Source organism: Neofelis nebulosa, chromosome 4 (assembly GCF_028018385.1).
Source record: "Neofelis nebulosa isolate mNeoNeb1 chromosome 4, mNeoNeb1.pri, whole genome shotgun sequence".
Taxonomy (NCBI): domain Eukaryota; kingdom Metazoa; phylum Chordata; class Mammalia; order Carnivora; family Felidae; genus Neofelis; species Neofelis nebulosa.
The window spans coordinates 116,388,425-116,405,363 of record NC_080785.1 but is presented as its reverse complement, the minus strand read 5'-3'; the positions used below and the strand labels follow the sequence as shown (position 1 = coordinate 116,405,363).

The window sequence follows — 16,939 nt, the reverse complement described above, 5'->3', positions numbered from 1 at the left end:
GGGATTTTGATGGTTTCCTGTCTCAGATTTAGATCTTTTATCCATTTTGAATTTATTTTTGTGTGTGATGTAAGAAAGTGATCCAGTTTCATTCTTTTACATGTCGCCATCCATTTTTCCCAACACCCTTTGTTGAAGACACTGTCTTTTTTCTATTGGATATTTTTTCCTGCTTTGTTGAAAATTAGTTAACCATATAACTGTGGGTCCATTTCTGGGTTTTCTATTCTGTTCCATTGATCTATGTGTCTGTTTTTGTGCCAGTAACTTACTGTCTTGATGACTACAGCTTTGTAATATAGCTTAAAGTCCACAATCATGATGCCTTCAACTTTGCTTTTCTTTTTCAGGATTGCTTTGGCTATTTGAGGTCTTTTGTTGTTCCATACAAATTTTAGGACTGTTCGTTCTAATTCTGTGAAAAATGCTGGTGGTATTTTGATAGGGATTACATTAAGTGTGTAGACTGCTTTGGGCAGTATAGACATTTTAACAATGTTTGTTCTTCCAATCCATAAGCATGGAATTTTTTCCCATTTCTTTTTGTCACCTTCAATTTCTTTCGTAAGTGTTCTATAGTTTTCAGAGTACAGATCTTTTACCTCTTTGGTTAGGTTTATTACTAGGTATATAATTGTTTTTGATGCAATGATCAATTCCTTGATTTCTTTTTCTGCTACTTCATTATTGGTGTTTAGAAATGCAACAGGTTTCTGTACATTGACTTTATATTCTGCAACTTTGCTGAATTCATGTATTAGTTCTAGCAAGTTTTTCATGGACTGTGTCAGGTTTTCTACCTAGAGTATCATGTCATCTACAAATAGTGAAAGTTTGACTTCTTTCTTGCCAATTTGGAGGCCTATTATTTCTTTTTGTTATCTGATTGCTGAGGCTAAGACTTCCAGTATTATGTTAAATAATAATGGTGAGAGTGGACATCCCTGTCTTGTTCCTGACCATAGAGGAAAAGCTCTCAGTTTTTCCCTATTGAGATGATATTAGCTGCAGGTCTTTCTTATATGGCTTTTATGATGTTGAGGTACTTTGTTGAGGGTTTTTTTTTAAATCAAGAATGGATGCTGTATTTTCTCAAGTGCTTTTTCTGCATTTATTGAGAGATCACATGGTTCTTATCCTTTCTTTTATTGATGTGGCATATCATATTGATTGATTTGTGAATATTGAACCAGCCCTACAGCCCAGGGATAAATCCTACTTGGTTGTGTGAATAATTCTTTTAAGATACTGTTGGATTTGATTTGCTAGTATCTTCTTGAGAATTGTTGCATCCATATTCATCAGGGATATTGGCTTGTAGTTCTCCTTTTCAGTGGGATCTTTGTCTGGTTTTGAAATCAAGGTAATGCTGGCTTCATAGAATGAATTTGGAAGTTTTCCTTCCATTTCTATTTTTTGGAATAGTTTGAGAAGATTAGGTATTAACTCTTCTTTAAATGTCTGGTAGAATTCCTCTGGGAAGCCATCTGGCCCTGGACTTTTGTTTCTTAGGAGATTTTTGATTATTGATTAACTTTATTATGAATCTGTTAAAGTTTTCTATTTCTTCCTGTTTCAGTTTTGATAGTTTGTATGTTTCTAGGAATTTTTCCATTTCTTCCAGATTGCCCAGTTTGTTGGGATATAATTTTTCATAATATTCTACTTTTTTTTTCTGAAGTTTATTTATTTTGAGCGAGAGAGAGCATGAGCAGGGGAGGGGCAGAAAGAGAGGGAGAGAGAGGATCCAAAGTAGGCTCCGTGCTCTCAGCGCAGAGTCTGATGCGGGGCTTGAACCCTGAGCCAAAATCAAGAGTTGGACACTTAACCGATTGAGCCACCCAGGTGCCTCTCATAATATTCTCTTATAATTGTATTTTTGTGGTGTTGGTTGTGATCTCTCCCTCCTTCATTCATGATTTTATTTATTTGGGTGCTTTCTCTTTTCTTTTTAAGTCTGGGTAGGGGTTTATCAATTATATTAATTCTTTCAAAGAACCAACTCTTAATTTCATTGATTTGATCTGTTTTTTGTTTGTTTTTGTATCATTTATTTCTGCCCTAATCTCTATTATTTCCCTTCTTCTGCTCTCTCTCTCTCTTTTTTTAGGCTTTATTTGCTATTCCTTTTCTAGCTCCTTTAGACATAAAGGATTCCTTTTTATACACTGAAAGGAATCCATAGATTTCACCAGGCTGCCAGAACTCAGAAAAGGTTAAGACACTCCTAATAAAAATATATAGCCCTGAAAAGACTACAGAGCATTAAAAGCTTATTGGTTATGAGAAGAGATGACTTCTCCACATGACTGTGTCCATTTGCCAGAATGGAAAGTTAAAAGTTTCCTCCATTTGAATTTAGAGAAAGAAAAGATTTCAGGATGACCTGATCTTCTATAATATACATAAGAATGCAAATAGCTTATTATAATTCCAATTTTGGAAATATTAGCCTCTCACTTTTTAATAAATATAGCATAGTATTTCCTTTACAAACAAGAACATTATAACCAGGATTTGACTTTGCCGCTCAGCACTTGAGCAGACTTTAAGGTTGAGCAGCTTCCCTTTCCCTCGCCCAGCCATTTCCACTGTTCTTCCATCATTATCTCCCTTCAGTGTTTGTACTCCCCACCCCTGGAATTAGGAGCCCTTCCCTACACCCCCTTCTTCTCATAATTCTGCACACACCTCTAGCTTAGCCCTCTTCACACACAGGAATTCCTGTCACCCTCCTCTGAACTCCCTGGGGAGGGACAGTGGAACCATCTCTGCAACCCCATCAGCTTGTGTAGCAGCAGGCACAGAGTAGGCAGCCAGTAAGTACTCAGGGAAGAGCCCTTGTACAGGACTGAAGCACAGAATTATTTTTACTTGTTTGGACTAGATTACTGCTTTTTAAAAGTTTATAATTTTTTATTTAAAATCTTACTGCTTCAGAAAGGAATTTAGGGTTGTTTTAAAATTGTACACAATGTAAGACAAGATCGTTTAAAAGATCATTATAAAAAGTAGCTAAAAGAAGCAGAAAAATCAATATGTGTAGGCACCTAGGAAAGCAGATTTCCTATCCTTTACTTTTAAAAGTAAATACATAAATACAAAATGTTTATGACAGTGGAGCAAGAGTACCTTGATCTTTAAAAGGAGTTGCCACTTTTTTAAGGTTCAGGTTTCCAAAAGCATTTTCATTGAAGCATAAGAAAAGAGAATCCTCTAATATTTATGAAGGATGGGCAACCAAAGAAACTTTAGAAAACATTTACTTACTTTTTGATTTGCAAGGGGCAGTGATTTAGGTGAATATTCAGGTCCTTGCAGCTCCTCTTCCCCAAGCTTTTAGCTATCCCCTTGCTTTCAGAAGGAATTGACCTGGTAATAGCCACAATAAGGTTTAAGAGTCTTCCCTTCTCCCTTAGCTCTCACCCTAGAGATCCAGAGACAGCCATATTTGGTGAAAAGAGGGTGCTGTTCCCTCTCTATTCTCAGTAGGTGATAATGTGCATCTGTCTGTGGAGGTCAGATGACCTTCAAGTCCTGAGAGGTAGTTGAGCTGTCACTGAGTGGCTTCTGGGTGCTCCTTACACTCCCCCAGGTCCCAGGTAGCCTGTATGGATCTATGCCCTGTATTCTCATTGTTAGAGAAAGGTGTGAAGTGTAAGGGACATTATTACTTACTCAGTTTCCAGGACAGTATTTGTACCGTGGCCCTGTGCTGGGGACCTGGAAGCGAGTGATTCTTTGCCCCTGCCCTTGAGGAGCTCAGCCTGGTCACAGGGACGCACCCGTAAACCACCAGTGTTAGGAAGACAGTGCTATTTTTATTATGATCTTATTTTATTATGATTTTATTATGTGTGTCTCTACTCAGATTTTGCAAGTCAGTCAGCTGTTAGTTGTTTGTTTTTTTCTGAACTAGGCCGTGGGGTATGGGGGGAGCCCAGCACAATGAGGGAATCAAGAGTCTTAGATTTTTTATCTGATGTCTAATTTCACTAGATACATAACCTTCGGCAAGTCATTTAACCTTTCTGAGTCTTAATCTCCTTGTCTGTAAAGTTGGTGTGAGGATGTCAGCCTACTCACAACAGGGGTTTGCACTGAGGCTCTGGTGAGGGGGTTGTGGAGGAAGAGCCTTGGAAAGTAGTCAGTACTGTACAAATGTGAAGGGTTCGTATTACCGTATCAGTCAACTAACTAGGCTGCCTCAGGGCTCTGAAAAGTAGCCATATGTCTAGATTTCTCAGTGTCTGAGACCAGACCTCTGGAGAAGGTACTCCTGGGAACTGCTGAGTGGAGACTGCCACGTGCATCCAGTCTCCAAATGGTATCACGTGACAAGGGCAGCACATGAATGGCTCTGTCAGTAGTGTGAGCAGGGCTTTTCTGTCCCCTAGGCAATCCCCTTCCTCTTGACTCTGTATGAGTGAGGACTAATAATTAAGAAGGCCTATTTTTGGTGTTTTACAATTCATTTAAAACTGTATCAATTGATCCTCATGACAAACCTGTGTTTACACGGGGATAAGAGGCTCAGAGAAGTGAAGTGACTTGCCCATGGTCACCCAGCCAGTTAAAAGCAAATCCAGAACAGAAACCAGGTCATCTACCTCCAATTTAGTCCAAGACTAGTTGACTCTAATACCTGCTCATGGATGGAGAGGGTGCAGAGGGCACAGCAGAGAAGTCACAGGTCGGTGACTTGATTCTATCAGTTGCATTTGATGGATGAGGCAACTTAAGCCTGAAGAAGTTAACTGACTTGCCCAGAGTCACATTGTTAATACTGCAGACTGTCAGAAATTAACTGTTGAATGAATAAATAAGTGAGCTAGTAAGGAAGCCACGGAACCCTGAGAGTGTTCCCAAGATCAATAGAATTCAGTCTGTATATACCAACTCAGCCCAGATACTAAGTGGGTAGGCTGCAAGTGGTTTATAGACTTGTACACATAAGACTTAGCTCAAATAGCTAATGTAAAAAGTAGATCTAGGATTGTAAGTGAGGTATAGGCAACGTCCTTTAGGGGTTCGGGAAAATAAGTGTTCATCTGATGGAAAAGATCTGGGAAACCTCCCTGGAGCCACAGCAGTCTGGGCTGGACTATAGAGAGGAGGAGGACACTGAGGGCAGGGTTTGGCAGAGGTAGCCAGCTTCTAGGCTCAGCAGAAAGGTGCCTTGGCTACTGAGGCAAGAAGCAAGTGGGGGAAGCAGCAGTGAACTAAAATTCTGGAAAGTTTCATGTCCCCATCTTGCTGGTACGGCTCACTGCCTGTCCTATCCTGGTGGGACCTTGTTACAGGAGGACGTCGATCTCAGGGAACTGGAAGACAAACACTGGCTCTGCAATGCTGGAGCAGATTGCCATGTCAGAAAGGTGAGTGAGAGAAGTTGTCCACCCCCCAGCCCAACTTCCCTAGATGAAGAGGTAAAAGAAGTGACTCCTGCCCAAAGGGAGCCTCTAATCAGGACAGAACACAAAGGCCCAAGTAGCCAGGTAATGAGATCAGGCAGGACTGGGTTATATGCTAAATTATGAAGATAAAGACTGAACACTATGTAGAAGCTCCAAGAAAGGAGCAGTTACTGTGTACTGGAATAGCCAAGGAAGGCCACCTAGAGTATATGAGACCTGCTTTGAGCCTGGAAACATGGGTGGGATCTGGAGAGCAAAGTGAGAGGGCATTCTACAGAAGGCAATGTGCTTGATGGGGGTAGAGGGAGGGAAGGAGGAGAAGGGTGGAATGGGAGAGCTGGAGACAGGAAGGAGAGCATGCAGTAGCAAGCAGGTTTGATATGAGCTAACATCCCAGACTCAGAACACCTTCCCATCACCTCCAGGTACAAGCTGTGGGTGGATACCTGCTCTGAGATGTTTGGTGGCCTGGATATCTGTGCTGTCAAAGCTGTACATGGTAAAGATGGGAAAGACTACATTTTTGAGGTAAGTCTGGCCCAAGGAATATCTCAGTAAGAGACACCCCCCAAAGCTGGAGGCCACGCTCTTGGCTTGAGAACTATGTGGGCTGCCCAAACCGCATTTAGTCTCTGAGGCCAGGGGATGGTTCCCACTCAATACGTCCAATGGCTGTGCATAGCAAAACATCTTCACCCGTAGGAAGCTATTGTTTGCAACTAGCTCGGCTGACCCACATCAAGGGTAAGAGATGCCAGGTCTGGGTTCCTGGAGTTCTAGTCTAATGCTGTTCCTCTGGGAACACTGTAGTGATTTACCATTCTTGGTCTTAGAAAGCTGGACTTGGGAATCATTCGGTTCAGTCTCATTTTGTAGATGAGAAAACTAAAGCCCAATGCCATGAGCGTGTGCTCAAGGCCATGGAGTGAATTGGTGTCTCAATCTGGGCTAGAGCTTAGGTCTCCTGGATGCAGGAGATTCTTCTTAGCATCTCTCTGAGGCTTAGAGATACTTTATTCAGTCTGGTCCTCTAACACAACTTTGCTGACTCCCTTTTCCCATATTAAAGGGAAAGTGAGTAGCAGTACGAATCATTCATACACTTTCTTGCCCAATCTTTCTGGGAACAGGAAAGGCTCCTTGCCAGGAGTTGGTGGTGTTTGCAGAGGATTTGTGTCAGGAGCCCAAAGTGAGCTTCAGAATCTACTCCATGATCTGCTTGGCATGTAGTGTCCTGGATAATCATACATCCCCTCTCTCAGTGGGCCTGTTTTCTCATCATAAATGAGAGCTGGACTACAGGGTCTATGGTCCTGGTTAGGCAGTCTCTTCCTAAAGGAGGAAAACATTTATCCAGACATTGAGGTACAGGAAGAATCAGGATGGTGGTGAAAGGGAAGGAATCCCAGGTCATGAGCAAAAGCAGAAATCTAGTTGTTTAATGGGCAGAATATGTGTGGAGACAGAAACTGCATGGGTGAAAAATCTCAGAGACGAAAACTGCCTACTCTTAACTACAAGTTAGGGAGTGACCTTCATGTGTCCTGCCTGCAAACCTCTGAGCCCTAGAGCCATACTGTCTTCTTCAGCTACCAATCTTTCAACCTCACTGAGCCCTTGCCTGGGTAAAGTTTGGTGGGGAGGACCTTAGGCAAAGGTTTGCCAGAGAAGGGGACACAGGTCTATTTCTGCAAAAGAACTTGCTTCCAGCTCAAGATAAGAATGCCAGTTTCATCCCCAACCTATCTCTGATGCCTTACGTCCTACTCATTCTAAAAGTCTATTCCAGGCCTTTGATGTTTCCAGACTCTTTCCTAACCTGAGCTACATCTTCCACCAGGTCATGGACTGTAGTATGCCACTGATTGGTGAACACCAGGTGGAAGACAGACAACTCATCACCGAACTGGTCATCAGCAAGATGAACCAGCTGCTGTCCAGGACCCCTGTCCTGTCCCCTCAGAGACCCTTAACCACCCAGCAGCCACAGGTAAGCAGCAGGAAGAGACATGGGAGAACCAAGAACCATTCCCAAGCCCACTGCTCTAGACTTTGGTGGCTCCAAGATGGAGGAGGCTTCTCATTAGGAGTCTGCAATAGCAGCTATAGAACTGTCCAGAAATGGAGTATTGGCTCTCTTCTCTCTGAACTTGAAGTCTCTGGGGGAACCATAGCCCATTTTCCCTTGGGATACTCCCACTTTTAAATGGGAGGGGTCTCTGAGGGGGTGCTGGGTCTGACCTCTCAACAAGTGTTTACTGTCTATGAGGGCTCTGCTGCATTTGTAGAGAAAGAAGGGTGTTTATCAGAAATCTGCTGGTCTAGCAGTGCCTGGGTGACTCAGTCCATTAAGCATCCAACTCATGATCTCTTGATTCATGAGATTGAGCCACATGTTGGGCTGTGCGCTGACAGCATGGAGACTGCTTGGGATTCTCTCTCTCCCTTTCTTGCTCTCTACTCCTCCCCTGTACTCTCTTTCTCTCTCTCAAAATAAATAAATAAATTTTAAAAAGAAAGAAATATGTTGGTCTAGAGAGAAGAGGGGGTCATTCTCCTCCCTCATTCTGGAAGAGAGTAACAAGGTAAAGCTCAAACTAGAAATCTGCTTTCCTTTCTAAGGGAGAGAGACAGCTTTCTTCAGTTGACTATGGTATGTGACTCATGACCAATCACATTCACAGCGACAGAATCCAAACCTCAGGTGGGAAATCCACACTGAAGCTTTTGTGGCTCAGGTCCTGTGGCTCTAGAATGGGCCAAAGAAAGGCAAGACTGAGGGTGTTAAATCCCATCTAGGAGATATCTCACTTTGCAAAAATATCCCCTAACTTTCTTCCCACTGAATTTTTGCATAATGAAGTGGTAAGAGCTTGAGATAATGAATCTAAGAACTGAATCCTAGTCTAGCTGTTCCCCTAAACAGCTGTGTGATTTGGGGCAGTGGGGGGTGGGTGGTGGGTGGGAATTACTACCCTTTCTAGGGTTCAAGTTTTATTACTTGTACGTGAAAATCACTCAGAAATCTTTCTTTCAAAATCATACTTAAGACAATTAGAGAGGTAGAATAGAATAGTGATTTCAGAGTATAGGCTTTAAAGAGAGAACTACCCAAGTTTGAATCCTGGACCCTCTATTTACTGGCTTTGTGACCTTAGACACTTATATGTGGCTCAGCAGAGATGACAATGGCACCCCTCTCCTAGGGTTATTATGAGAATTAAATGAAGTAAAGAACCTAAAATATAGCATACATAGTGTATCATAAGTGTTCAATAAAAGTTACTTGCTATTATTAAGTAAGTAAGCAGCCTCTGGGCTTGGGTTCCCTGCAACCTTAGGCTTCGATATCATCACCCCCTTTCCTAAAGATCAGTGCCTCACTGGGATTATACTGCAAACAGAAGCCAAGTAATTGGATTCTCAAAATACTTCAGTAAGAAAGAAGAGGAGTGGGGGAGGGAAAAACAGGATAAACCAGCCTGGATTATTTGGTATAGAAGCAAATTACCCCACATTTTCTTCTTATCAATTGAATATCACAGAATCATAGCATAGGAGCATGATTGATATTCAAAATAATGGACCTGAACCATCAAGAATCAGTTACTTGTAAGTCAGTATTCCACATGCTGTTTAAGGAAGCTAGAAACGTAATGTATGAGAAATATTTCTGTAGAAATGACTAAATTAAAACAGTGTGACCATTCGTAAGTCAATTCTTTCTCTGGATGTCAGTTTCTCCACCTATAATATTAGATAGATCTAAATACCTTTCGAGCTCTGAAAATTTGAGTAAAATACTTCTATTCTGGCTGATGTTGGATAAATGGGAGTTTCTGGGCTAATAGATTTACTTCTGGTGTCCAAGTTGAGAGTAGCCACCTGCAGTGGGATGCTATCATATATCAGCTCTTACAGGTGTCTCATACCTTCTGTAGCAGGCTCATGCTGTGTCAAACCTCTGGGCAGGTGCAAGCATCTGTTTCTGTACATCAGGAATGTTAGTCACTAGAGAATTACAATAGGGTAATTAACAGAACAAAGATTAATTGCTTGTTAGAGATATAATCCCATTATTTAAAATTTATACTTAATTTGGTGTGATAAAAAAAACTTTCGGGGCACCTAAGTGGTTTAGTCGGTTAAGCGTATGACTTCAGCCCAGGTCATGATCTCACAGTTTGTGAGTTCGAGCCCTGCGTCAGGCTCTGTGCTGACAGCTTGGAGCCTGGAGCCTGCTTCGGATTCTGTGTCTCTCTCCCTCTCTCTGCCCCTCCCCAACTCATGCTCCTACTCTGTCTCTGTCAAAAATAAATAAACTTAAAAAAATTTTAATAAACAAACAAACAAACAAACTTTCCTGGTTTAAAAATATCAGATCTGTGGTTAGATTTTATGATTTTGTAAAGCTAATGGATCAGCAGATTGTTGCTTGTCCCTGCCTGGGAGGAACAGTAACAGGTAGCCTCCTTCCTGAGAAATACAGAGAACATCTGGTTGCAGCTTAAAGAATTTATACAGAGTAGGACAGGCTCATGCTGCCCAGGCAAGATAAACAAAAATGGGCTGTTCTGGGATTCTTTGAGGATCCCTGAAGTCCTTTTATAAATAGGAGTGTGCACAACTCTCTTGGCCTTCTACAGGAAAGTCATTTTGGACTAGAAGGAAGAGGAGACCTAAGTTCAGCCTTGTCCTTGCCACTGACTCACCAAGTGACCTGGGATAGATATCGTCCTGTTTCTGTTTCTGTGTCTCAGCATCTTCATGTGTAAAATGAAGGACTGAACAAAAAAAAACGCTAACATGTCTTCTAGCAATGAAATTTAGATTATACAGAAATGATATCTGAAGCATAAAAGTTCAGTAACAAAGAAATCACCAAAAAATATTGTCCACCCCACAAAAAGCATTAGTTCTATTTTGGTACAAGCCCCTTACTCTGCAAACATTACATATTGCAACTTAAATATTCTAAAGAAAAATGGGAGGTAAGAAACATAGTAAGGAATGAGCTTTCCTAGATATAGGAGCTCCTACAAAAATCCCCTTGTAGCAAAGCCAGACTGGCTCAAGGATAAGCTTTTCTCTGCTCAGGCTCACATTCAAAGCTACACTAAGATATTGTGGGAAGCACATTATGCTGGGAGTTAGGACACTCAGGGGTTCGTCCTACTCTATCCTGATATTATGTGACCTTGGGTAAGTCTTTCCCCATCTCTAAGTCTCTAATTCCTCACTTACGGAATGAAGTTGGATCAGATGATATCTAGATCCCTTTGAATTCTAAAGTCACATGAAACCTGGAGTCAGCCCAACTGCAAAGTCTGAGAGTACAGTCTTCCACAAGACTGCCTTCACTCCTGATACCAACAGAAAGTTCAGAGTTCGCAAGAGTTCTCTGGAAGGACTCACATAACTTACTGAAAGCTGTTATACTCACAGGTGTATTATAGGAAAGGATACAGGTCAAAAATGAACCAAAGGAAGAATGCACAGGGCAGAGTCTGGGAGATTCCAAACATGAAGCTTTCATTGTCCTAAGGACCCATTAACCTCTCAGCATCCTTATGTGACAGTACACATGGTGCTAATCAGGGAAGCTCATCTGAGATTTGGTGTTCATAGTTTTTATTGGTTTTCATGTAACAGTTTTGCTCGACTGATTGATCACCTGTTTGAACTTGGTCTCCAGTATCACCATACTCAAAGTCAAATTAATACCATGTGGCCCCACGGGCTACTGTGAGTCACCTCATCAGCATATATTATCAAATGTGATCTGAGGGCTCTCACCACAAATAACAGGGACACTCCTATTGCTCAGGAAATCCCAAGAATTTTCCTTCCAAAAGTAGGGGGACAAAGGCCAGATTTCTTACCTCCCAGGAGTTGGGGGACAAAGGCCAGATTTCTCTTTGGGCAAGGCCAAATTCTTTACTCCATATATGATTAAATTAGCTTAGCCAATGTTTCTTGAATATTTCAGACCCTGTGGGCAAGGGACATGCCTTTTTCATCTGTCTTTCCACTGACTAGCACAGGCCTAGCCCAACATATGTGCTTAAAATTAGTCATTAGACTTAGGGCTACAGTGATGAATGAGATATAGTTCCTGTCCAAAAGATGTTCATATTCTAAATTCATATCATGACTGAATTCACAGAGGTCATCACCATTGGTCAGATGGTACCTTCTTATATTCTCTGTTAGTTTCTTCCTGAACCTTGTGCCTTGACCCCAGCCCCCCTAAAGACAGAAATACCAGTCTGTCACACTTGGCAAAATGCTGCTACTTGGGCTGGAAGTCATGACTGAACTGGTCATATTTCCACCTCCTATTTCTCCCTGATGATAGCATATTTCCACTGGTTATGATTGAGGAGACATTTCAGTCATCCTGGCTCCAGGCCCATGGAGTGTCAGACCAGATTGCTTCCATATTCCCACTATTACATCTGCCAGTTAATCTGCATCTTTAGCCACATGATCTGCTTCTAAGACCCACCCTTCACTGGTGATCTGGATGCCACATCCTTTTGGCTTTCAAGTTATCCCTATTTTCTCCATCATCAATTTCTTCTCTCTAGAAGATTTTCACATCTACCCACAAACATCTGCCATTTAGAAAAATGAAATAATAACCAATCCCACCATCCCACTGAAATTGCTCTTGTCACAGTGACTCCAAGTCACTGAGTTCTGATCTTCCCATCTTCTTATCTTGCATGACTTCTCAGTAGCCTTGATGCAGTTGCCCACACTCCCTCCTTCTTGAAACACTTTCCTTTCCAGGCCTCAATGACCCTGTTCTTGCCTGGTCTTCATTCTACCTCATTGATTTCTCCTTCTCACCTCCTTTGCTGGCTTCTCCACTTGTGTTAAACCTCCAAATGTTGGTGCCCTAGAATGTGGTCTGTGTACATTCCTTGGCGATCTCAGCCAGCCCATATCTATCTCCTGCTCTGACCACTCCTTGAACTCCAGATTCACATTTTTAACTCTTGCTTGACATCTTTATTTGCATGTCTGAAGGCATCATAAATATAACAAGGCCAAAACAGAACTCTTTTTTTCCCCTTAAATTTGTCTTCCTTCCAATTTTTCCCAAGCAACTCACGTAGACCCCTGCCTGCCTCTTTGCCCTCATACCATCCTAGCTCTTCTTCACTGTGCCCCAGCCACACTGGTAGGGGCCATCGCATCAGCTGTGTCCTCTCTCTGAAATGCTCTTCCCCTTTTTTTGCATGGCTGGCTCCTTCATGACAGTCCAACTGAAATTGCCTCAACCATCCAATCCGAAGGTACCACCGGTTACCACCTCCGCTTCTTGAATTTGCTGCATAGCTCTTGCTATCAGCTAAAATCATTCTCATCTCTTTATGCCTTTGACTCTTCCAGTAGCATGTAAGGATCTGGAGAGTAGGGGTCTGTTCACTGCTGTGTCTCTAGGGCCTGCAGAGTAGCTGGTAATTTGTAGCCACTGAATACATCATGAGTATACTGAGGAGTGGGCGAGAGTGATGTGGCCAGATACAGACAGTCCTCAGTAGAAAAGTTAACAATAACAAAACTAAGTCTGTCTGCTTTTTATTATCGTTATGTGATAGCAATTCTATGCAAATGACAGTGACTAAAATACTCCTCCTACCCAGGCAAACCACTCCTCCTTCTCCTCCCCTTGATATGGTATTGCAGTACATATTTGTTGAATGAGTTCCCAGATGGAATAAGTGTCTTTAACAGCCCTTAAAGCATATTAGAGTTGGTGTCAGGATCCTGTGAGTGATTTTGGTAGTGTGAAAATGGAAGGGCTATAAGCCAAGGGACATTACCTGGGTCCCAGCCAGAACTCTGTACAGTACACTGAGACCTTAGGTGCTGTCATTAAGTCACATTCCATTCCTCACAATCAGACCCCTCTTGCTGGCCTCTTTCTTCCATGGCTCTGGCAGCTCAGGCTGAAAGAACTTCTGGCCTGAGTCACAAGCCCTAAGAGCTGCTTCTTGCCCAGTATTCTAGGTCAAGACCAGGACAATTTATCTACCTTTCTCTTTCTCCCTCTCTATCCTTGTCTGCAGCTCTACTGTTACAGCTCTCATTTCTTTGACTCTAGAAGAGCACCTAAAGGAGGCTGAGGGGGAGGTGAGTAGAGGGCACACCTTACCTTGTTGTCAGCCAGCCTCCTAGCCTGAGACAGACTAATTATAGAAGACAAAGAGCAAAGTCGTTTGAGCAGACTCAAGCTAGCTGCTGTGCCCAGTTCGAAGGAATAGGGGCAGGGTTGTAAAAGGCACTGCTATGTTGCTGAGGGCAGGGAGGCAAGTGGCAAAGCCTTATCTGGCTAATGACAACCTGAACTCAGATTGGCTGTACTGCCAGCTTTGGAGCTGCCCTAAGAGTTGGCCAGGGCAAGTGACTCTGAAGTGCTTTTGGGAGACTGTTCTCAAGGTGGCAGTGACACCTGGTGGCCAGTGATAGCCAAAGCCTCCAGGCTATATACTTTTGAAACCTTCCTATAGGCCATGCCCTTGCATCCCCTCCACACATTCACCAACCCTTGGGGTCTGTCTTCTGGGATCTGAGTTGAGCCTGGGGCTCTGGAGAGGTGTATGCTGCTCCTGAGACTACTGGGAACCAAGGAGAGAACTTCGGGTAGACAAAGCTTCAGGTCACGCCAGCAGAGGTGGGATCCTGGTGCTCTCCTTCAGGTGGCGAATCTTTGTTCATACCCCACCACACTGCTTCCACTTTTTAAAGTTTCCTGTAATGTCTTCCGGAGTCAAAGGGCTGAATTGCTAATGCAGGGATTTCAGACACCAATGGGCTTTCTGTTTGGCTTGCAGGTTATACCCAGGAGAAGTGATTCTAAGACTCAGCCTTTGGAAGTATTTAGTACACATATGGTGTCCGGGAGGAAAATGAGCCTCTTCCCCTACCTTGAGCTGATCAGACCACAACTGCAATGTGGTTTCCAGTCTGAGAATCACAGTATAAACAAGGACAACCTCTAACTCTAAGAATGTGCTCAGAGGAAAGAATGTGGGGGTTGGGGCATTTGGCAAATCAACGACTTAATGTTAAAGGAGATCCAGTTGAATAGCAATACTCTCAAGGAGCCCATGACTGAGTACCTTCAGGTCTCTGGTGCCTGGTGCCCAAAGGCAAACCTGCTGGAAGACAGGAGTAAACTAACACTAGGAGAGGAAATGGCTGCCCTGGGAACTGGTGTGTGTGGCTGCCACGTCACTGCTGATGTTCTTGCAGGGGCAAGATGAGTACATGTCAGGGCTATGGTGAAAGTGTGGGCTGGGGGCTAGGGCTGTTGGTGCAGGTAGCTTAAAATCCCTTTCCAGATCTGAGATGCTGTGTACTAGCCACAGACCTGGAAAGGGCAGTGATGAGACTTCAGAACCGAAAGACTGAGGCCCACAGACCTGCAGCCTGTGGCCTCTGGTGGGACATTCTACCAGTCCTTTTTACTGGTTCTCTGGACTAAAGAGATACTGAAAACATTTCCAGCCAGGTCTTTCTAGCCACAGAGGCTCAAAAAGATGAAGTCTCTTGAATACAAGGACACAAAGACTGAGAAGGGGTTTCAGTGGGGTCTAAAGTGCCATGCAGTTAGTGAAGGGATGCAACTCAGATCCCAAACATGAGACTAAGAGGGACTCACATAGCTTAGAAGAAGTAAATTTAGGACAAATGAAAGGTCTTCCTGCTTCCCACAGCAGGACTGGCTTTAGGGAATTAGTTCCCCAGTGAGTATAAGCTGAAAATGTGAGATTTGAAGCAGGTTCAGATAAAGTCACTAGTGACCAGATCCTTTAGCAGACTATTAAGGGAAACTGACTATTTTCAGGCTGTCTTAACTTTTAAGGGACATCTTTAATCACTTGAAGCTGACATTCTGACCTCGGGTGACCTGGCCCTCAGTGCCTCCATAGGTCTCATGGATTGCCCCCGTGGGACACTTCTTATGTCCTTAGGAAATCACTGATCATGGGAGGGCCCCAATCCAGGAGATGAGCTCTGCCCTCAGAGTAGCAATTTCCCTCGTGAAAGGAGGAGGAAGAAGAGCTCATCCTTGGGAACCTTTTATAACCTTTCCGAGGAAGGAAGGTGGGCACTGGTGACTGCTGGGGTGATCTCAGAAAGATCCCAAGGTGCCTGAAAACATGCTGTCCCCTTTGCTCTAACTGAACCTACAACCTCCCAACCACATTCCTTCCTGCTGCCTCATTCCCCCTGGGGTCTTAGACCGGGGGAGCAGAGCCTAGGGGAGCTGATCAGAATAGCTCTGTGGCGTGTCCGGCAAGGAGCTTGGCCTGGCCTCTTTCCTGGGGCCAGACCCTGAGACCCTTTCCCAATTTCCTGTCTCAGATATGCTGAGCAAGCACAGGCCTTCCTCCTTGGTGGGGGCAGCTGGACTCGGGCCAACAACTCTGAAAAGTTGAGTCACTCAGTGTCTTTCCTTCCTCAGCTTTCCGTCCTGCTGGGACCTCAGATAGGAGCTCCTGTCTCCCAGCTTGTCTGCTGAAAGCCACAGGGTAGCAAGTTAAAGGTGCCTTTGACAAAACCCCACAAACCCTCATCCATGGGCTTGCTTTCTCTTCTAGACTGTGATTGCCTGTCCATTTACCTCAACAGCTAATATTTACTGTTTCTGAAATGACTTTTCTGCATCTTCAGGGGCCTCACTGGAACAAGTTAGTGATAATACAGAGGGCATGGTATAGCCTAACCCAGAATCCCCTACATACTGAGCCACTGTGCACCAGGTGAAAGGAAGCCACCCAACAATACTTTCTCCATTGACACATGAAATTCTAGAGCTTCATTAAAGCTGCATTCCTTTGGATTGATATTTATTATTATTTAAATAATAGTAATGATGGTCACATATACCAATGCCTTGCCTAGCACTGTACAGTTTACAAAGCACAGTCACTATTTTGAGCCTCACCACCCTATGTGAAATGGTTTGGGCTGGTATTTCTATCTCTGTTTCATACATCAGCAAAGAGAATGCAAATGACTTCTCCAGAGTCACACAGTCACACAGGAGTGCTGGATCTTCTGATCCACAGTTCAGGTAGTGGTCTACAATAATAGGCACTATGCCTTTTTCATGTCCCCACCAGAGCACAGGGGAAGGTAAGAATGGAGAGAGCTGGGCCTTTGTGGCCTTGTGTAAGGGAAACCCTTTCTTTCCTGAAAACCAAGTGCTAAACTTAGCCAACCTAGAGGAGCCTCTGAACTATACCTGCCTCTCTCCTGTCTCCCTGATTTCTCAGATTACTAAAGCCCAATGGGTTCATCAGAGTGGGATACCAGCCCAACCAGCTTTGATGGAGAGCAGCAGCCCTCTACTTGCCAAGGCCCTCAAAGCCTGTGCCTCTGCTCAGGCCCAGTAGCCCTGGCATCTTGCTGGGCTCAAGACCTGCAGCTAAGAAAGGCTTGTCTCCTATCTCAGACACCTAGAGAAATGAAAAATGCATGAAAGAATTAATGGAATCCCA

The 16,939-nt window shown here is 43.5% G+C and overlaps 1 protein-coding gene across 1 annotated transcript in view; it reads left to right on the top strand.

The window, feature by feature from the left end:
• SYN2 (synapsin II) overlaps positions 1-16,939 on the top strand; it is a 203,512-nt gene that overhangs the window by 173,620 nt on the left and 12,953 nt on the right. The window contains exons 8-10 of the mRNA XM_058725967.1: positions 5,304-5,378; positions 5,843-5,945; positions 7,258-7,407. Of these exons, the coding sequence (XP_058581950.1) occupies positions 5,304-5,378; positions 5,843-5,945; positions 7,258-7,407 (328 nt within the window). The remainder of the gene's footprint in view (positions 1-5,303; positions 5,379-5,842; positions 5,946-7,257; positions 7,408-16,939) is intronic.